The sequence below is a fragment of the Metopolophium dirhodum genome, chromosome 8, assembly GCF_019925205.1.
Source record: "Metopolophium dirhodum isolate CAU chromosome 8, ASM1992520v1, whole genome shotgun sequence".
NCBI lineage: Eukaryota > Metazoa > Arthropoda > Insecta > Hemiptera > Aphididae > Metopolophium > Metopolophium dirhodum.
This window is the reverse complement of record NC_083567.1, coordinates 6973730-6998203: the sequence shown is the minus strand read 5'-3', so window position 1 is coordinate 6998203 and position 24474 is coordinate 6973730. Positions and strand designations below refer to the sequence as shown.

Sequence of the window (24474 nt, the reverse complement as noted above, 5' to 3'; positions counted from 1 at the left end):
AAATAATAATAATAATAATATATTGATTTCGTTCGTACAGCGGTTTATAATTTATTATCACATAATATAACGATAATAATTTGTTTTACTATACAGATGTTTTAAATCAGTCGACAATCATAATATTACAATATAGGTATATAGAGGCTGGTGCACAAAAAAAAAAAAAAATAATAAATACCGATTCGATTAATTTCAGTCAAAAATTAGTTATGTATGATTATATTTCTGTTCACGGTTTAATAATCTTTGGGAACAAAAAATAATAATAATAATAATAATAAATAACGCGATACGAATACGATACGATAATGCATATTATATACGAATCGTATAAACAACGCAATATAGTTACCGACTCACCATATTTTAATACAATGAGTCGCCACTATTACGACGGTGTGTATATTTTATAATATCACAATAATATTATATTATAGTTTTTGATTCGTGTTATTATATTGGCGTCAGTGGTTTCTTAATTTTGGAAAGATAGCCGCGGCGGTAATACGGTTCTCACGATTCTTGGGGCTACCGCACGAATAAATCGGCTAGTTATGTATATAAAGGTATAGCTCTGTGTCAGATGGACTTGGGATTTTATTTTCGTGTGGGCTTGCGGGTCAGATGTTACACGATTTTCAAACGTGGGGAAGTGAGTTGATTATGCGTAAGTTTCCGATTTTAACTTGCCAATATGTTTTTTTTTTCAGTCAACGAATGAGCGATCGAAAGATTATTGACACATATAATATTATTATTATGAACGGCAATAAATTAACGATTATCATTATCATATTATATTGAAAGCTGATTATGGGTGAGCTGACTATTTACACGTTGGGGGTAATACGCACCACGGGTGCTTACCCTCAAGTCCCCACGCCGATCCACGTGGGATTGTTATGATACGAATCGCGTGTGGTCGACTTGAACAATACTAATAGCCAATTGGCAATGGGCAACATATAAGTCGACTTAAGTAGGTAGTTAAGTGTAATAAATTCGCATAATAAACACACCTATGACGATTTATATGGTATAAATATTACGCGGTTACTCCAGTATCGTAAATCTAGTAGGATTTTCGAGTTTTGTAAGTTAATCTTAATAGTTGACCAACAATGTTTATTGTATATTTAACTGCGAAAGTTTAAACTTGACACGGAAAAAATATCGCTAGTAATAAAAATGTAATATATTTTTTTATAAATTACTCCGGTACTAAGTGGTGATCGTGTAACTTTAACATTTATAAAATTAAACAATCTGTTTAACATTTATTACATTTAGCCTCTTCACCCCATCGAATTCTTCTTCGCATACTGTAACTCGAGCCAGCTTAACAACGCCGTTAAGTAAATATTACTTATTAGAAAACCAACTATATACAACCCCAGTTGGGTTAAAAATTTATAAAAAATTTACTTTTTTTTACTATAGGTAGTTAATGCCAACCATTTCTGTATACAAGTAGGCAGGTCCTTATACTTCGCAAGTAATAATAATGTATAATATAATATTATCATGCTTAAATGTTGTTACTCACCACGTCGACGGCTGGCGTGTTCCACATGTAGTGCATGGCGTTGGCCGGATCGGCCGGGTGATGATGGTGATGCGGGTGATGGTGGTGGTGATGTGTGGCCGCGGCGTTGTTCATGTGCTCGGCCATCATGGACATCCAGTGCACCAGTCCGGTGCCGCCCGCCCCGGTGGCCGCGCCACCTTGCTGCTGTAGGTGTTGCGGGTGGACGGCCGACCCGGCACCGCCGACGCCACACTTGTTGCCGTTCAGGTGGCTGCTGCTGTTGTTGTTGTTGTTGCTGCTACTATTGTTGTTGTTGTTGTTCAGGCTACCGGCGACGGGGCCCAAGGTCTGACCACCGGCCGCGGCGAGGTTATTCTGCTGCTGTTGTTGCTGCTGCTGCTGCTGTTGCTGCTGTTGGTGCTGCTGCTGTTGCTGTTGTTGCTGCTGTTGCTGTTGCTGCTGCTGCTGTTGTTGCTGCTGCTGCTGTGCCTGTTGCTCCGGCGACGGCCACAGGAAAGCCGCCTTCTGTCGGAAACAAAACAGAAAACGAAAAAAATCCATCAAGAACACGTAATATTATAATAATATAACAGCAACAATAATAATATTGCCTATAGTGGGGACCGTTGTTAGAGATCGTACTGATACTTCGTATAGGAACTATTATAAACCACGAAATCGCGACGGAGTGAATAAAGCTCAAAGCGAATAAAATATTTTCCACCCGTTGACGCAAAAACTTTCATTTCCCAAACACGTGCGAATTCTTTACATATTATTATTATTATTATTATTTTCTCACTCGTGCGTGTGTGTGTGTGCTTGTAAGCAAGTGCGCAGGTAGGTACTTTAAATCGCATACAGACGCCCCGCTATTAAATTTCTAATATCGTAAGGTTATATTTTTCCTGCGATATCCTTTGTCGTCACACTGCATACGCTGAGGAAAAATTTACAAAAAAAATATTTATGCAATAACGCAGACGAGTTATGTTTGCTCCGGCGCGCATACAATTCCTCCCTATATTTTACTACATAAATCGCGTGTTACAACGTTAACGTTTTCCATTTTCGATATAGCTGCATAGCATATCTAGGACCATATAATATTATTTAAAATTCACAACGTCGCCCATTTTTTACATCATCCACGAGCCACCATAATACCGTACAGTAACGGATTTAATAGATGTGCGAAACGCTCTCGTACTAGGCCTGTTCATTTTTCGTTCATAATTTAATCTTACATCAACAATTTACAATAATAATTAATAACTTCCAATCGGCAATGTATATAGTTTATCAGGCGACACCCACGGATACCCGCGAGTTAACTATACATATAGGTAGTTATATTGTTGTAAATTGTTAATAGGGTGTCGCCTAATTCAGCCAAAATGTACCCTTCCTTTTTCGGCCAGTGTCACTTTTCGGCCAGTTTACAGTTTTCTTTAAAATTTACAATTACAACAACTGAACTTAACGATTTTTATATTTAATTAAATATGATTGTATCCAAAAATGTGATTTTTTTTAAACATTATTACCTACAACTGTAAAAAAACTGAAAAAATAAAACAATTGGCAATAAACTGTTATAACATATTTTTATTACAATTGATTATATTATATTAGTATTTATAATCAATGTTATTACATACATTAATCGAATAAAAATGAATATAGTTATATAATACATATAGGTAATAAGAAGGTATATAATAATAATTATGATAGTAAAATATAACCAACTATGAACGAAATTAAACTTATATTGAAGAGTAAAGGTATATAATAAAAATAGTAACATTTTTCAAACAAAAATTAATTGTTAGTTTATTTGAATTTAAGCTAATAATATGTTAAACCATTTTATTGCCAATTGTTTTATTTTATTATTTTTTCACTCAGTTGTAGGTAACAATGTTTATCAAAAAATCACATTTTTGGGTACAATCATATTTAATTAAATATAAAAATTGTTAAGTTCAGTTGTTATAATTGTAAAAATAACAGTATGTTTTAGCCGAAAACAGTGACGCCCGCCTAATTGCGGCCCAAAGTGACCTTTTTTCCTGTGTCGCATATTATACCCCACGATTGCGGCCCGTAAGAAAGGTAAGAAATTTGAAGAACCCGAGTAAATGTATAGTTTTTATAAACCAAAATCATAGAGTATATTTTATTCTTGACTAAAACAATTTATTTTATCAAAGTAAAAAACATTTTTTTATGTATGGGTATTGGGTATACATCATTACCAATCATGGTAGGTATATATATGTATAGTAAAATCAACAATTCCAAAAAATAAATTTATGTAATAGTATATATTTTCATAAACTTCTAATCGTAATATATCTAATGTCAATATTAATATACAAATTAATTTTTAAAAAAAATGTTAAATTTAAAAAAATATATAAATATCTTATAGTGTATATAGTTACGCCCTCGGCCGACTAATTATATTACCAATTAAATAAAAGTATATTATATTCAATGACTGCGTAACCTGAGTAAATAGCGAAGTCCTAAATGTGTAGCTTTATTAATTATGAATATTCCTTAAGACTTAATAGTACTTAGGTTCACTTAGTTTTGAAAAAAAAATATTTATTGAAATAATTTATACAACCATGTCAATCAATATATTAACATAATAAACCCTATACAAGTTTTACAACTTTGTATTTATATATTATTTTATTTTTTAAACACGTAGAGACAGTGTATTTAAAACAACATCGTAATTTACTATTTCAACTTTCGATTATTATCATTTTTCAAATGACTTTGTGGCCACATTATATGTTATAAAACCTAAAATGAATCTCCTATACCACGAAGGCGTTATGTATGTGTTAAATACTTAATAATATAAATGCTTTGATCTCATATTTACTAGTTATAATATATATACATAAACATTTATTATAGTTTCATGTTTCAACAATCGGAACAATTAGACTCTAATGTTCTTAAAATTGTATTCGTTTTCATTTAAGGAATTCGTCGATTACTTGACACGACATTATTATTGAATATTTATTTCTCATGTCAAATGGACACGCGCGTACGTCTCGTTAGAATATAATATAAGCTTATGTTTGGAAAAAAAAATAGCCTATATATATGTTGTTCAACACGTGTAGATGCTGAAACGTCGAGTTAGCATCGTTTATAAAATAATTTTACTTTCTAAGCAAATTTATGTTCATGTATATACCTAAATAATGTATTATCTGTCTCGGTTTTGAATAGTATAGTAAATACTATACTGTTAAATACTTAAGACAATAACATTGATAGTATATTATTACTCGTTTAAAATCAACTGCATTTTGTAAAATTTTAATTTCTAAAAAATCATTATGAAAATTAAAAAACGCCATATTAGTTTATACAATAGTTACCGCAATATTAAAATGTCAAAGGAGGAAAGGTATGAAAGTTGATTATATAAAAAAATTATTTTACGTTGTTATCACGTCGTATTATACGGGTCCCGCATTTAATATATTATAAAAAAGTGTAAATACAAAGGATGAACAAAATATAAAAAAAAAATTGACCGTCAAATTTTACTGAAACGCCCATACATTTTAAGCTGCAGTCTGTATATAAAGCACAACCATTTTTTCAAAAAACTTTGATCGTTCCTTTGATTCGTCAATAATTTTATAGTTCGTATTCCTATTATTATACTATATGCTATACAATTACTATATATTATTATAAAAACCTAAATACCTATGATACAATTTTAAAATTTAATCCGAACATATTGGTGGAACGTTTGACTTTTGTATTTTTCTTAATAAAAAGCGACACATGGTCATTTCCTACAAAAGTTTCAAATAAAACGGGTTTAACGTTAAGGACTTTGACCTAGTTTGTAAGTTATGACTTTTGGTCGTTTCCGTATAACACGAAACTTCTAAAGGGCCGGACAAACGTTTTCATCTTATCATCTAATAACACTGTACCGATTCTTTTGAATGGAGATAGTAATTTAGTTAGGACTCATAACAGATATACAATATTATATTATATTATATATCTCTGAATTGTATATAATTTTCCATAATTGTATTAATATATATGTTTGATGTATGACGTCAGTCGAATATATTTCTACCTATGCAGTTCAGTTTGGATACACCCTCAAAGATGTTATAATAATGTATTATGTTGTATAATCAGACATAGGCACGATTGTACAAGTATTTCGTGTAAGTATGATATTAATAAAAGAAGAAACATTTCAAAAAAATCATCAGTACAAAATTCTTTTTAAATAATATCTATGTGTTGATCAAACATCCATTACATCTTGATTAGGTACTAACTAAACTTCAACAACCAAATAAATAATAATAGGCTATAAGAATTAGGAAATAGGTACGTATTGGGACGTACACAATTTGGTGTGTAATTCAGTGACTTAGTAATGATATTAATTATTAGTGATACCTACGTTAAATTGTACCGTGTAGGTAAGTACTATAATAGTACTATGTATAGGTACAGATTCTATTTACTATTATCGTACAATTAAAATAATGTTGTAGATTTTATAGAAGTAATTTCATATTTCAATATCAGAACGATAAAGTGTTAAAAGGGTACACAAACTATATTACTATAAAATACAATATTGATGGTACCTATATCTATACTGTGTTTTATTTTGTTTATCACAGTGTGTCAATATGAAATACAATGAAAACAAATACAATCGAAAATGTAACCACGTTGTGGCGTGTTCTCAGCTGTTACGTATAAATCGTATAATATAATCTATTACGTAAATAAATAATATTATCTTGTGATTGTTTTATAAATAGTCCACGATTGTTTAAATGTGTATCATTGTTACTTATAAGTTATATTAATGAATAATGGTAAGTTAAAATCAACATAATATAGACAATATAATGCATGTATAGTACATAATATACTGTATATATTTTTTTTTTTTTTTTTTTTTTTTTATTGGGTAACCCGCGGCAACATAGGCCATTGGGTGTGGGGAGGACACTGTAGGTTTTTATATTTGGAAGGTTTGGTAGGTTTTATATTGGGTAGGTTGGTACACGTGTGTGTTGTGTTTGGCAGAATTTCTAATGGGGCACCCGTAGGTTTCTGCCGTGCCCCGGGGTGGGGGGATGGCGGCACTTGTTCTCCGGACACCGTGACTTGCACGGAGAAAAATGCCGCCCAGTGGTCGAGGATCGAACTCGGACCGGCTGTGCCGAATCCGTCGCGTTAGACCACTCGGCCACCTCGTCCCCACTGTATATATTATTATTATATTTATTGTGTTACTTATTTCGATTAGATTTTTGACTGGATATTTCGATAAAAAAAATGTCAGTCTAATGAATTATTTCTGAATAGATGTCACACAATGAAAGAATTTTCATACGCGACAGAATTATACACGAAAGACATAATGATATATCATTTTGAATACGATTTTGTGTACACGCGCGGGTCGATGACTTTCTGGAAGTGAAATATGTAAATAAAGAGCCGACTGTTTTAAAAATGTTATTTAATGCGCAATTATATCATACATATTATGTGGTGATCCCGTCAAAAAAAGAGCCACTCGCGATTACGCGAACAAACGGCAATCCACACGAGTACAGACGCTCGTGTGCCCTTCTTATAATTTTTTTTTTCACGATTAATATATTGTTATCGGCCTTGGAAATGAAAACTATACGCCGTGCGCAGTGCACATAAATATCATAATGCACAAGTATATATTATCAGTCTTGGGACACGAGGAGCACACATATCAAACAGTTTCACGGTTAATTTTTATTTAAAACAATTTTTTTTCCAACCGACTTTCGGAATCAATAAACGACATTGTACCAGAAACACATTGTATTGTTTGGAATTAAAACTCGGTTCAACCTTATGGAACTCGCATGATAAATAATATTATTATAATGAATAAACAGTATAATATACGGACTAATTATTGTTTGCCGAACGAGAACAATGAGAAGTCGTTGAAAGAGAAACGAGGCCAAACGAAACATTGTCTGATGAAATTAGGGGAAAAAGGGCTGACAAAAATTTACTTATTACACGTGTGGAGTAGAATATGAATGTAATTCTCACATGTTGTTTCAGTAAAGAACTAAGATACAGTAGTAAAATCACGGAATTTGTTAGCTGGTACCTCCGTAATATGGTTTCGAGTATATTAGAACCATATTATTATGATGGAGAAATTTACTACCCTGCCGTTGGGGATTGAATATCTGAGTAAATACAACAATCTCAAAGTTTATCAGACTTCGATACTAGCACCGTATTTTTTTTTCAACTATAAAAATCAAACGTTAACCTTTAAGGCTGTAACCAGTAAATGGAGCTTAGTCTTTTATAAACGAGAGAGAGAGAGAGAAAGAGAGAGAGAGAGAGAGATAGGAAACAACTTTTATTAAAAAAAAAAAATCAAAAGTGGACCTGTCTAACAGGTGGCTTATAGTGACACAGCACATCTTTCAGGCATTATGTTATACAATAATTGGAGTTTAAAGATAAATAATAAATATTATACAGTTAAATATGGTAATAAGGTATAAAGTATAGATTAAAAACAAAATAAGACATAATAATTTTCTATATATTTTTTATATAAGTATATTAAACTGCGAGACGTTAGAGATGTTTATGAGTAGGTATATACAAATTTCCAGCATACATTTAAAAACAATGCATAAATATTATATAAATATTTTATTTGAAGCTTTTTGTTTAATGACATTTTTAACAAAAGTTTTAGATATTTTTGATGTTAATGAAGTGATAAAAATTGAATAAATATTTATAATAAACGTCCCAACAACTGTCTAAAAGACCTCGGAATTAATGGTAAATTATCAAAATATATTTCTTTATGGAGCTTTTCATAAATTATTGATAAATATCATACTGCAATAGCGACCGATGTTTCTAAATTTTAAACATATTTATTCATCTGTATAATGTAAATAGTTTTTTTTAGTTAGCAATGAAATGAAACTCGAAGAAAAAATCACACTAAAATAAAATAATTGTGTGTTTTATTAATATTTTTTAGCATTCATATTAGATTCAATCAAAACCACTCAAAATATAAATAAACAGTTTAGAATAATGCCTAAATGATTTTAAATGGAAAATACTGTTATGTCTACTTAAATACATGCAACTAGTAATACAATTTGTTTTATTTTTTATTATTAATTATTGTTAGTATAATGTTAGTGTAAATTCTATTAATCTAATAGTTTAGTGCATAGTTGCACAATTATATATTTTTTGCAGGCTTATAATTTCGGAATACTACGCATCACTATTATGTAAATGATGTCACGATTATTTTGTCTTCGTGTGTTTTAAGGTTGCTCTAATAATTACCATAAAACAATCAAATATATTGACCTAAAATCTCTAAATGAAAAAAGTTAATTATTTTTTTTATTCGATAATACATAAAATAATAAACTTATCAGTCATTACAATAATAAACTTAAGTTATTTTAGATTCTGAGTAATCTAGTGGAACGATGAAAATATTGATTTTACAATATGTGTTTTTTTTATGTATTATAACTCAAAAACGAATAACCGTAGATGTTTGAATTTTTCACCAAATATTTATATTAGCATTTTCTGCACATGATAAAATTTTTAAAATATCTTGACGCTATTTATATTTTTTTATTGACGTTTGATAATTGAAATTTTCGTTTTTTTTTTTATAGTTTTTTATTCTTTAAATGTCGATGATAAAATGTTCGTTCGCGCAGTCAAAAGCCTTGATAATGTAATACAAGGTTCCATGTAAGTTTCTTTACCAAAATAAAAAAAAAATATGACCAAATGGGTACCACTCATTTGTACGGTAGGTGTCTGAAGTGGTCACTGTAATGGATGGATTAAATTTAAACTCAGTGATATACAATTATTGTAGTACCTAAACAAAAAGTCATATATAGGCGAAGATAGTCTGTCAGCCTATATTAATAAGTATATTTATGGTGTTATTGCTGTTAAAATTTATTTATTTTACTGTTATAGACTTTACTACCTCAGTAACACTATAGGTTGAATTATTAGCATTTTTAAATTTCATTGTGTGTGTATAGACTATAGGTTCAATATAATAATATGCCCACGAATAATATTTTTAAATTACGACAAATTCGATATTCTTAAATTTGTATATGATTTATATAATAATAATACTGAAGTTGAAAATCGAAGCAATATTTCAACCACTTTTATACACGATAAGTGATAGATACATAGACACAAACAAAAAAATCACTCGGCTCGGCGCAGTGGCTGAAATCAATCACGCGACGTGATAAGGAGTAAGCAACGGCCGCTGCCACTCGTTCTCGGATGGGTGACCAACTGGGTTCATTGTGCGCAAAAACCTTGTCACACATACACACGTTCCTAACCGACCGTACCAACAGTCCCAACCCTACTGCACTAACCCTACCAACCTTACAGGTTAATGACCTCAGTCGTCAAATCCTTAAAATCTAATAAAAAAAAAAAAATTATAATAAAAACACAATAGATTGAAAAATCAATACATTTATCGCTCCGCTCAGAATCTAAAAGTTTATCAAAAACTCATATTAATTTTTTATGAGCGTATGAAGTTCAATTTTTTTTTGACATTAGATCACGCGTAAAATTTCTCCTTAATCGATTTTTGATAATTGAAAACCACTAACAATAGATATTTAAAATTTTCACCAAAATATGTTTATTTTATAATTTTACATATTATATTTTGACTCTTTTTTAGAATTTTTATTTTGAAATTTTTATTTTTCTACAAATGTCGATGGAAATTTTTCATTGGGGAACAAATCTTGACAATTTAATACAAAGTTCCTCGTAAGTTGTTATTATAGCAATTTAAAAGTATTACTTTTTTTTATAAGCATTTGAAGTTTACATTTTAACAAAATCGTTATAATTTGCACAACAATTTTTTAGCTAAAAATTTATAAAATATTCAATTTTTGTAGCTTAGGATTGCAAATTTAATTTAATTTTGTTGTAATTAAAAAATATTTTTCGTGGACATATTTAATGTAGATTATTTTATTTTATAGACACAATGACAATTCAAACTCAATGTTTACGGTAAAAATTAATTCAACCTAATGTACCTATTACTATTGGTAAAATAAATTACTTTAATACCAATATAAAAATATCATATACCTAATAAATTTAGGAATATAGGCTACCGTCTTCGCTTAAAATCGTTTTTCGTGAATAGTGATATAATAATATAATCAAATTTAACACATCCGTTGCAGTGACCCACACTACACCTAATATCTAGAGACTAGAGCAGAGCGGTACACAAGTGACCGCCGTTTTTAAATTCAAAAGTGTAAACGCCTAACGGCCTAACAATTTATTGAAATAATATTAGATAGGTACTATATTATGCGCGATCGAAGTAATCGAATAACCTGGCGCATTGTAACGTTATGTTCGGTGAATAGTAATATTGTTTTTCGTAACCACTGTGAAAAACAAAAAAATATTTTTCCCACTCGTGCTGAAAACAACTGAAAACCTAACCATGCACACGTACAGCATAGTTTGTATGCATAATATATGTCTATATGATGTACGCGTATCGACCGAGAACGAGTTTTGCGGTTTAGAAAGGTGACATATCGACAGTCGTCGAAAAAAACTTGTAATCCGTGACTTAAAAATTAAAAAACCGTAATTTTTTTACGTTATTAGAAGCAACACGCGTCCCTTGTCGGCGATTGGATATTTAATATATTTTCCTCTCGGCGGGTGAACGAAAATGACAATTAGAAAAAAAAAAACAATACCTAACGTTTAATACCGTAAACATAATATAATGACACTTGTATTATCGCAGCTGAGGGTAAAAGTCCGACGATGTCCAAAGCGCCCTTTTTTCAATTTTTACATCCCGATTGCGGGCCGTACAAAATATAAAGGTATAGGCACCTATTTGAAATACTCTTTTCAACGATTATTATTTATCAGAACTTAATCCCGAAGGCGTCTTACGAATTTTAACACAAATAGAACAAAGCGCATTAGCACGATAGCTAACTGAAATATTAGACGCAAATCCTAGACCTCACTAGAGATGGGAAATTAGACGAATTACAAGAATAAAAGCTAGTGGGATATGGCTGTTCATTCTATGGGTAGGCACTCTGTAGATATTATGTACATCAAAGTGTTGATAAAACATTATAAATTCATTTTTTTATTTATTGTACACAATTTTATATGCTTTTTACTGATTAGTCTGGGTTGGTATGTGTATATCATTAATATACGTTTTTATGTAACGTCATTACTTTGTTCCATAACAAATGCATTTTTTAACTTTTGAAAATTATCGAAAGCATAATAAAAAATAATATTACTAGAGGTACACTGTATTTATTACGAGTTCAGTGTTTATTATAATAATATTGTTAATATGTTTATTCGCTATTTTCTAAGACTGACTTATATATATTGTTATGATTTAAAAGTTGAAGTTGCCGTGTAAAAAAAATTAATCAATCAAAAACGTCAATTCTTGAACCATTATAGGTGTGTGTTAGGATGCTACATTATATTCGGGACGCCATAATTCCGCTGCAGTTATCTTTTACAATAATATAAGAGTTATGCAGATACTTGTGGAATTCGGCGGTACATATGTATATATAGCACTTACCTATATAGTATATTATAATAATGTATATAATGCAGGAAAGAAAAAGCCGCGAGGGCGGTCGGTGAGAGTGAGGGCGAGAGGAGGTACGCCGACTTATACAAACGGCGATAACGTTATGTAGTTCAGTGGTGTTTTTATTAAGTATGTACTAGTGGCGAGAGGAGCGCGGTGAGACATAATAGGGGATGATGGAGATTACTGTGTAATGATTACGCGCTCGGCGGTCTCGGCGGTATAAGGTGCAGCGTTTCGCCCTAACGTCGGCGGTGGTGGCGGCGGCGCCGTTGGTAATGAAAAGTTAAATAACACGTGCGCGCCGTCTGTGGCGTTGGAGGCGGCGGTGGTGGTTTGAGAATCGCGCCAAAAACGGCCGCCACCGCACACCACCCCGTCTCGTGCGGCGCAGTAATTACGACCGTACACCCGTCACCCGCTCAACCACCCACCCACATGTCCTGTCGGGAAACACGTCGCGCGCGCTCGTCACCTCCACGCCGCCGATTTTGTGATGATGTCCGCCGCTGTCCGCGTCGTCGTCCTCGTCGTCGCAATCGTCGTCGTCATCGTCGTCGTCGTCGTCGTCACCGTCGTCTTCGTCGTCATCGCCGGACGTGCAGGCGCCAGCGGATCTATCACCGGCGGATGCGGCAGTGGCGACGGACGGTTGCTGTTGCTGCGGCTGGAGATGGCCCACGAGTTGATGTTGGTGATGGTGACCCGCGGCCGCCTGCAAGTGCAATCCGTGTGCATTGTGCAGCGCGGTGACGTGGTGATGGCCACCGACGCCGTGATGGACGTGGGGGTGCAATTGTAACTGTTGCTGCTGCAGCTGTTGGTGGTGCTGCTGTTGTTGGTGGTGCGCCTTGACGGCTTTGCCAAAAGTGGCGGCCACGTTTGCGGCCAACAAACGTTTGTAGTACAGCGACGGGCTCAGCATCAGCGACTCAGCCGGCCGCAACTTGGCAGCCGCAGCGGCCACGGCTGCGGACGCGACAGACCCTCCAGCCGCCAAGTCTTCCGGTGTCGGTCGTACGGTCGGTGGCGGGGACGGTGGAGCCGGTGACGGCGGGGATCGCGGCGCCGGCAGTGGTGGCGGCGGCGGTGGCGGTTCTGGTGATAGCGGTGGTGGTGGTGGTGGCGGTGGTGGCGGCGGCGACCGCGAAACCGCATCGTCATCGTCACCGTCGCCGCCGCCGTCATCGTCGTCGTCGTCGTCAGGCCGCTGCTCGTTTCGCTGCCGTGTCGTCATAGCAGTGGCTGCCGGCGTGGCGACAACGGAAACAATATTAATATGTACTGATGTGACGGCGGTGGCTCGCGCGCTTCAATGACGTATCGGCGAGTGCACGAGCGGTACGGGTCCGTTCACCGCGATTGTTCGTGTATTATGTGAAATATTGTGAGCGTCGTTGTGTGTATGTTGAGTTTTTTATGTGTGTGGAAAATGTCTCGCGCTCGGGAAAACCGTACAGAACGAACGATGCCGGAAAACTGAGAAGGGGAAAAAAATCGTCCGCGGCGAGCGCACACACACACACATGAGATACATGCAAGACAAAAAGAAAAAAAAACCTCGGGACGAAGAAAAGGAACAGGGGTGGGCATCGTCGCGACGACGTCGGGGAGGTGCAATATGAGAGCGAGCGCGAGACGGCAGAGTTAGTGAAAAAGAGGGAAACAGAGAGAGCGAGAGGGATTGAGAGAGAGGGTGTGAGAGACGGACTGAGAGAGAGGGAGTATTGAATAAAGGTGGGTCGCGGAGAGGGGAAGGCAAAGGAAAATGGAAACATCGTACGAGTTTAGGACGCAGTGGAAGGGGTACATAACGTCTACCCGCCATCAACCCACCCTCGCACGCACACCCCATCGTCCCCCCTCAACTTTTTATTATATATATTTTTTTCGCCCTTGTACACTTATTGTATTTTCCCTTTTTTCCGAGGACGCGTTCTTTCTGTTCTTTTTTCTCGTTTCCTTTTTATTTTATTTTTATTTTTTTATCCCATTTTTTTTTGTTTTTTTTTTTTTTGTCAGGGTGTATTTTCTTCTTTTTCGGGTTGTGCATCCTACTAGCTCCACACGCGCGTGTGTGTTAGAGATATATAATATTATATATATATATATGTATATGCAATAATAATTTGACTATGAATATTAAACGATATATACAGAAAACAGACAAGAAAAAAACAAACACAACTGAGGGTCAGGGTAGACACAAAAGAGCGTGGAAAGTCGAGCACGCAATGAACCGATGCCAAACCATTTTACCGCTTTGGTCGTTGACGATGACGGGCGATAAGCAGGACGTCGTGATAAGGGTGGAAGAGGTGGTAACGAGCACGTTCCTAATTGAAGTGGTCATAAGATTATTTTGTAAAAATAAAACGATTTTATTACTTACCTACTTCTAGAATCGAGAAATGTTAAATCTAACAACTTAAAGTTTAATGCATATTAAATCACTTTAATATTATATAAAATACCTACTTAATAACGCCCTTTGAAAATCCTCCTCATCATAACGGCTGAAGATCCCTTTTAGATTATTATTATCTTATATTATATTGTGCAGTGAACACGAACGATTATGAAAACTACGAAGCGCACAAACTGACTCCATACGGAAAAATTGATCCATCAAAAAATAATTGATAGTTAGAATAGACATTTATTTAAATTATCACTTTGTGTGTATATATTGTTATAAAAATAGATGGCTGTAGATAATATTTAATTGATATATTTTACTATAGTTTTAACTTTGCAGTAATATTTAACGTTTTTAAAAATTCATGGTTATAATCTATAAGCTTAGGCAATATATTTTATGCTAATTGCTCCCAAATAGATAATATGTATTTTGTGGTTGAAATGGAATAAATGTGTCGATCACTAGGCGCAAAATTTTTTTTTTCTATCTGTCCCACGTGCAACATGGCAATAATGTACGTGCGAACCAACTCGTGTTATTAGCTGTAATATTAGACTGAATCGACTTAGCATCAAACTTTAAGTTGAAATCATTATCTGAGTTTATAAGTTGGATTTTTTACAACATTTCAATTTGTATGCAAGTTCTGAGTACCTATATATCTAAGATATTTAAACACACTTAAAATATGTTCATAAATGGCAGACAAATTTTAGTTTCGTAAAAATTATCAACGTTGTACACAGATAATGTTCTTACAGCTTCAACACTGATATTTGGTCAATTTGTTCAAATAATAATAAAGTGAACAACATAAGATTGGTTCTGCTGAATGCACATTTGCTAAGTCAAGCGTGGATTGTAGAGAGAGCAAACAAATAATGCGCTGACATCCACTTGCTATTCCTGCCTAAAATTATACAAAGTTTTATTGTAATATATATTTGCCATAAATCCAAAATTTGATTTTCATTTTTGATTGACAATGTTTCATGTATTATGTATTAAATAATATATTGGCTGTTTTAACATCAGTTCATAAATTACTAATAAATTAGTAAATTACCTATAGGCTATATGTATATAGTTATAAAGTTATTGAAATAGACACATACAAAAAAAAAACCATAGGTATGCCCAATAATATTTCGAAAAGAACAAGTTTATTATTAAATAATTTTTAATGGCCTAATAGTGGACAAAGTAGCATATTATGCCGTGAAAATGTATAATATAAACTTATAATTAATATGGTTATGTCTGACAACCAATTAAAACCTAATAACCTGCATTTTACTTAACTTATCACTTTAACGTAGGTATTTAATATAGTTTTCACTAATTATAATGATTTTGTCAATTCTAAGAATAGTTTGTATCGAATTCGCATTAAGTATGTCATTGCTTTATGTGGTTAAAAAATCACAATCATTATAGACATGGTCGATAAATAATTTAATACAATCGTGTACCTACGAGTTTCGGATAAAAATATAATAAACAATTACCTACTCTGAAATACTTATACTAATAATTTGAATAAAATAAAAGAGCTTTTGAAAAAATTACTACTATATATAGTATATACGCAGTTCGGCAGTTAAAATCAAGATAATCAAAATAAGTAGAATACTAAACAAAAAGTGTATAATATTATAATAAGAATTTCTGAATAGAATATCGCGTTCTAAATGTCGGCCAAGTACCGTCACTCATTGGTTTACGAGCTAGAGGCGAAAATTTATTACATGTATTCAACTATTGTTAACAAGCTTAAGTAGGTGGTATAAACCCAACCGCAAGAGCCCGTGAAAAGTAAAATAATAATAAAAATACAAGAGCTCACATTTATAAGTATGATCATGTATTTTTTAGATTTGTGACGGTAAAAAAGAGCTTTAAATTTTAATATCGTTTGACTCGTATAATATTCACCCTTTGGGACCAACACATCCGCCTTGTTATTTTATCTTTTTTTTTCTCTGAGGGCGTGTAAGAAAAACTCTTCAGTTTTTTTCCCACTCTATCCGTCGCTCACAGATCCCCTCTCAATTTTATTTCATTTTCCTAAACACATTAAGTCTCTTGGAGAGACTTTTTTTTTTACAGACAGTTTGTTTTTTTTTTTCGTTACCCCTTTTTGGGATTATCATAATAATAATAAATGATTTTAAATTACAAACAAAAAACATACGCCTAATCATAAATATAAACGGCTTGTTTGTACGAAAAATACCGGGGGTTTCCAATAACACAAACAAACATTGAAGGCGGGCTATGCTAATTTGGGGCCCGAGGTGCCAATTTATTCCGCCCAAATCACACGCAAAGGTGTCGCGGTAGATTCCTGTCATGGAATTCATTTAAAAAGAAGGTATGAAAACGGGTCATAGCAGGAAGTTACAAAAAAAAAAACATAAATACGTCATTTCACTTTTTATGAAGGGTGCTATTAGCAAAATACAAATAGAAAATAATTTTTCTTTGAACAGTCACTGTATAGAGAGAATTTTTTATTTTATTTTTATAATTGTTAAACAGTTAAATAAAATGTTGTTAATGTTATAAATTTAATGTTTAAAGTAAACACTTTGAAACAAATTATGATTCGTAATAAATTTAATATGCAATTAAATATAATATATTATTAAGTATATAAAAAACTGTTTTGTATTACTTTAACTTGTTAATTGTTAAGATGTAAGAATAATAAACATAGCTTGTATTTTATACTTTATAAAATAAAAATACTGTTATAATTATTTAGAAAAATAAAGAATAAAATATGAATGTTAAAAATACGACTTAACAATCCGTAGATATTTAAGAAAGTGTTAAAAATTTAAAAAATTAAAGTATGAAAGCATAATTAAAATTGTATTTATTAATAATAATATTTTATTTTTACAAATTGGTAATAATTATATAATATATCAACTATCTAGCATTCTAAGATAATGTACCTGGTACTCGAATATCCATTGGCCGAAATGTCTTTCGCTGAATTGACCGGATACCACTCAAATTATATGGATTAAATTACTATATTATCTTGATGTTAAAAGTTAAATTATACTAATTTATCAATAAGTTGCGATTTTGCGATGATACTATAACTTAAAATAAAAAAATTAAATGCCTTTTTATGTCAACAAAAAAACATTCAATAATAATATTCACAAAGAATTCAAGATTATAGCATATTGAGACTTTGTTTCATATATCATAAAAATAAAATTGTTTTGTAATAAATCATTGTATTCCGAAAAACAATTTTGAATTGAGATTGATTAAATGCTCGATATCAGTCAAAAACATTTTTATAATTATAAATTAATTTGAAGTAGGGTAGGTATGCTCTAAAATTACAATGAAATTCCAAAAATAACCAATTAGAAATACAGTTGGTGTTCAATTTCCAATGACGCAAATTATCGAGCGTGCTATTGTAGAGCGAAGCTTAAAAAAAAAAACCCCCCCGTAAAAAACAATCGTTATAAAACCAATACATCCCTCATCCCATTCCGAATATAAAATATTTATTAACAGGTGCAATTGTTACACATTATAATATCTGATTTTCAAAAAGCATTATTTAAATAAGGACTGAACAGTAATAAACCTGATTATATTTACCTTATTTTATAACAATTTTACGAAGTAAGAATAAACTACATATTTAAAAGGAATAAATTTTAAACAGGAGTAAGCTTGATGTTATATTATAAAAGACAATTTCGTTCATGTATGAAAATGTTATTTTCGTACACAAATTGCTCACTGTGGGAGGTGCTTTTTCCTGGAAAAATTGAAGTTCGTACCATTTTCTCTATTTTTTTTTATCAGGATATTATTATTTTGTATTCGGGAAAATATTGTTTTTTCATTTTATTTCGTCATATTGTGAATGCTTTGGAACACGATTGGAAGTCGTCGAGGAAAACAAAACACTCGTCGGTGGTGGTAGTGGAAATTGTTTTCATTTTACCCCGAACAGTAATGCTGCCAGTATTTCCCAGCACCAAGCACAAAAACAAAACAAAAGCCATGCGGTGGCATATTACAAATGGTGAACTATACGAAATTTAAGAACAACATAGCATACGTGTTATGTTGGTGGCATGAAAGGAGAAAAATTGAAACTGCGTTTACCCACCCCTTCCGACCTTCAGTCTTAAAGTGCTTTAAAAGGAAATGGAATAACGTTATAGCAGGAGCAGCAGGTGTTTACAGCAGAAGTTTTATCTTGTACGTTTTAGCTTTACAATTGTATAATAGGTATATTATGTAGACAGGTGAAATCAAGAAAATTGTTTTATAATATAGACGGCAAAAACGAAGAAAATTGGTCTAATACGATATACCCAGTTAGGATTCAAACAATAATGAGGGGCGTGTACAAGAAAGGCTCCCCTTTAAAATATTCTCTCAGATATATGTTTAATATTGTTAAATATAGTGTTTATTTTATTTTTTTTGAATTTTGAATTTTAAACTGCCAAATATTAGCATTGCAAAAGATTTGATAATTTATTGAGCATTTGTAACTCAAAGGAACAAAATAATTATTATCACCATTCTTTCCATCATTGTTCCCCATACGAAAATCATATCAACGCCAATGATCAAATTTCAGCAGGCAAAATAAAAGAGCCCAAGTGAATAAAATAACAATACAAATTGTAATAATTGTATAATTGTTGACTAATAACTATGATAATTAGTTTTGTCATAATACTAAGAAAACAATTATTGTTTTTACATTTATCGATATAAAAATAAAATTGTATATAGATATTACTATCGTTATTTGTGTATACTATATAGTATATAATATATGCAATATGCATGTTTACATTATAGTAAATTGGTAAATGTGTACAACATTAAATTATACCTATGACAAATTTTTAATTTGAAACCGCTTATACTGAGAATAATGTTTTCTAGAAGTTAGCTAGAAATAAACATTGCAATTCTAAAACAAATGATTATACACTTAAAAAAAAAACGGTACTATAAAATATGATGTAAAAATGTAGCAGTCTCGTTATTATTTGATCTATAATTTTCATGTTTTATTTGAATAGAAAATATCTTAAAAATTAATAGTAAGTAGTAGGTATGTATATATAACTAAAAAGCCTTTAATTATAGGACATAGGTCGTGGATTTAGGTGGAATATAGTTCCATTCAAAAACTAATTATCATTAAATTATTTAATATTAATTGATGCACTTGCTTCAAAGAGATCTGGGTCACTTGCAGCGTCCGGTTGCAAGGGCGTGTTTTAACGACCACCACCCTTTTTCACATGCATTTCTAGAAGACGCCCGGCGGTGTCTCGAATGCACCCGAAAGGCGCCAGTTCAGTTTCCTCTCTGTTTACTTTTATTGCACAGAAATCGCATTGAACAAGAATTGCTGTATTTTCATAAAATATGTATATACATAAATATATATTTATATAATATATATATGTATATTGTATATACTTATTACACACCCATATATATACAGAGTTTATTTCAATGTTTGTTTATACACACAACGTACATTTGAATTGTGCAGCGGACTAGGTCGAATTTTCTTATGAAATATAAAATGTATTATGTAGGACAAATTTAAAACATGTGCATAATAATATAATATAATAATATTGTACAAAAGTACATATATTCAGAGCAAACGGATACTTTTAAAAATAAAAAGCAAACCGATAATATTGACAAATGTTAAGAAAAATTTCAACGACAGAAGAATTAAATTAATTACTCTCTATTCAGTAAAGATTGTGGATAACCTGTGGAGACGATCGCTAATATGTATCTACAGCTTTATTCAGATTTTATTATTTTTATAACACGTTAATATTATGATAAAATATATGTTCAATTATCTTTTTGAACTATACTCTAAATTCCAACAATGCATAGAAAATAATTTAACATATTAGTAGGTATAGAAAGTAATTATTTTATTGGTATTTATAGGTGATACAATATTATAACAATAATCTAATCTTTCATAATTCATAGAATAATATATTTTATTTATCACAATGTATTTAAATTAATTTATAATTTATATTGAATTTGAATTATCTGCAAAATAATGTAAATTTGTATTTTTTTAACTTTGTACATAGGTATTGTAAAATACATGAAATTGCCGGAAGTAAAAAAAATTTCGTAGAGTAGAATTTTGTAGGAATTTTCTTATTTGTTTATAACTATAATTGATAAATTTAACTCAAAAATGAATTCTTGTATTTATAAATTCTTCACAATAAAAGCTATTCAAGTTTATTTATCTTAGTTATAACATTTAATAATAATGAATATGTTTATAATTATAAACTTTTTATACATTCGTAAACATGGGCGGAAATCCATTAAAATTGCAGGTGGGGATAACATTATTAATATCAATGTGAGGGGGGGGGGCTACGATCCCACACAACTAAAAAAGGAGGGTTCTTCATGGATTATCGTAAACAACTTTATCCATAAAGTAATTTTGTCATGCACAATATTAAAATTACTTACCTACCTACATTGTTATCGTAATGAATTTTTAAGTTTTTACGTTTTTGAATGGCAATACATTCATGCTAAATTAAATGTTCCTAACCCTAAGCAGAATATATTTTCGGAATACCTACTTGAATGCATAAAAATAGAATTTCGAACGATTCCTGAATTGGTTATATCATATAACTTTATAGGTTTTTGATGAGTGGAGAAGTGGAAAACATTTTTCAGGATTACTGTACTCCACTCATTTAACCTTAATTAAATAGTTACTGTACTTGGCACTTATATAAGTTATAACTAATTAACTATATAGGTATTCAAAATTCGATTTTTATTGTGTCAAAATATTTGAAAAATATATTCTGCTTCGGAATACAAAATAAAATAAAGTTGTATGTTGTTTTTAAAATAGTGAAAACTGAAAAAATGATAACGATAAAACATTTTAAGAAATATAATTTATCAAAAAAATAATGTGTTGTAATATCATCAAATTATATAAAAAAAAAAATGTAAAACTTTGTATTGATGAGTGTAGAGTGTAGACTCTTAGATAGTACCTATCTTGTCCGCGTATATAGTTGTTATATAGACCTACATAACATACGTAATATCAACTATAACCGAAACGAAATATTAACCATATAGTTATAATTGTTACAATCGGAGAGCAGATGGTAGTTAAATTTAAATAATTATTTTTTTTATAGAACAAGCATTAAATAAAAAAGGGCTTGTTGTATTTTATGAAAAAAATCATAGAAATAATATTTTAAGTAAAATATATACATAATAATAACCATATTAAAACCATATATTTACAAAACTCGAATTTGTTTATATAAATATTTTCAACTATATAATATTATTCATTATTGTTCTTGAAAATTACAATTTGATTTAATGTAAACAATTACGTTGTTTTTAAAATTCAGTCTTCTTGATGACCACCCATTTAAATTGTGCAGACATAAACAGCCAATTTGGTACATGTCAGTAAACATAGTATGAGTTATAATGCGGGTATTGGCGGTTTATATTCTGTTTATAATATGTTTTTTTAACAGTAGAATTGGTTCAATCACTTGTAAACAAAAACTAATCAACAATATCAAAGGGCCAATTTTGAACATATAACTAATTATTTTAATACAAATACTATTTATTGATTTAATAAAATATAATTTATAAAATATTTATTTACAGTTTATCTCATTCTACAATAAACACACGTAAAATCAACATATTTAAATACTTAAATATATAATAATTACATTAGAGTCCTAGCTATTATGATTTTATTGTGGCTATAAGCACTTCTAATCGTCAACCAACCTCGTCAAAGTTTCCTATTTAACGCCCTTAAAATATTTAATAATTATACTATATACATATTATACTATATGATTTATAATAATTATAAACTTAAATACATAATATTTAAGGGATGGTCAATAGTAAGTTGTGATGAGTTGTTAAACGAAGCGGGGGGGGGGGGGGTAGGTTAGGTTAGGTTAGTCAGTAAAATACCAGGAAAAAAGCAGGTAAGTGGATGTCGCTCTGCTGTACAGTAGGTTACAAGTGGGTCACTGTAATGGATGGTATTAAATTTGAATTCAATGATATAATATCATTGTATACGAAAAACGGTTCTTAGCGGAGACGGTTTGTCGGTCTAGGATATTTTATATTTTATATTATTTTTATATAATATTATATTCTTAGATATTACTTATTATTGATATGGTGGCCGATAAGTTAAATTAATATTATAAAATTACAAAAAAAATAACTAAAATCGTTATTCTTGGTTATTTGATATGTAATTTCATCCAAATTTACACTCAAAATAACTATAAAAAAACTGTGTTTAAGTATATTTTTAGATTTTTTAGTTACAGAATTAACTACTTACGTGAAACATTGTTTTAAATTTTCAATCCTCATCTATAAAAGTTGAACATCTTATAAATATTTAACTAATAAGTAATTTTTAAATTTCATCAACATTCAAACTTTAAATGTTTATAAAAAAAAAACGCGCCAATGTATATTTTTTAATATTTTTCAACTGCTTTTTGACCCAACAAATACAATTTTATAGATATTTATAGAAAAAAACTAAAAAAATTTGAACTGAAAATGTCCGTGAATAGTTCAAAACAAATCGAAATATTTTGAAAATGTTATCGTGTATAGAAAATGCGAATATAAACAACCAGTGAAAATATCATGTATCTATACTGTCATTTGTTCTAGAGTACCAAAAACCAAAATCGATTTTATCAAAAACAGATTTTGCATAAAAATTCCCGTTTTTTCTTAATTTTTATTTGGTTCTTCCCGGCATTTTGGAAACTATTGGGAGTTTTAAATTTTTACCTCCCGAATGTACCAACTAGATTCTCTTTCCCACCAAACAAGATACTGTTGAAGAAAATCGAAGCAGCTTTACTGCCGCGAAATATGATGACACAAAAATAAAAAAATTTAATTAAATAATTAAATAAATAAAAAGAAACACACACCATTGTAAAATCAATACATACATCGCTCCACTCAGAATCTAAAATGTATAGACGCTTATCATTTTGAATGATCAATAGAATATAATTTTCCATCAATTATAATTGGTAGTTGTTTTCACGTTTCCGAGTTATTAACTTTCGTTTATATTATTACGACATAGATTGTCCGTTTAACAAAAAGCTTAACCAGTGATTTGTTCCCGATCACTAGCTATAAATTATATTAAATCACGGCTGGATAGGATTTCAGTTATCCTTACCTACTTTACAAGATCACAAAAGATTTATACCTGCTCTATTTTTGTTGTTGTTTTTTTTACAATGAATATTTTAAATGTTTACATTGTTGTTAGCAAAATATTATAGAAATGCACTGTCCAACCAAAATCAATTTAATGATATTTTATGCCGTATTTTATTATAGTATTGGCGGATACTGAGATTAATATAATTAAAACATCTATAATTTATATTTAGGCACACTAAACTTATACTTTATAGCAGTATAAACTGTTGGCTGATTAATTTAACTTATTTATTTGGAAAATAGGATTCGTTCCATCTAATATTTTACATAAAAAAAAAATTAAGAATAATATTTTAAATATATTTCAACATCAACGATATTATTTTACTAGTACTCAATAAACTATATTTATCAACTATACTATATTAC

At 31.1% G+C, this 24474-nt stretch overlaps 1 protein-coding gene across 5 annotated transcripts in view; it reads right to left on the bottom strand.

Moving 5' to 3' along the window:
* The window catches only part of LOC132950287 (zinc finger protein rotund-like), a 162575-nt gene that overhangs the window by 105668 nt on the left and 32433 nt on the right, over positions 1-24474 (bottom strand). Inside the window, exons 1-2 of one of the 5 annotated variants that reach the window (XM_061021652.1) lie at positions 12787-14948; positions 1550-2056 (exon numbers count right to left, since the gene is read on the bottom strand). In XM_061021652.1, coding sequence (XP_060877635.1) covers positions 1550-2056; positions 12787-13548 — 1269 coding nt within the window. In that variant the 5' untranslated portion in view covers positions 13549-14948. Of the gene's footprint in view, positions 1-1549; positions 2057-12786; positions 14949-24474 lie in introns of those variants that run through there. The other 4 variants (XM_061021651.1, XM_061021648.1, XM_061021649.1 and 1 more) reach the window with 4 other exon arrangements.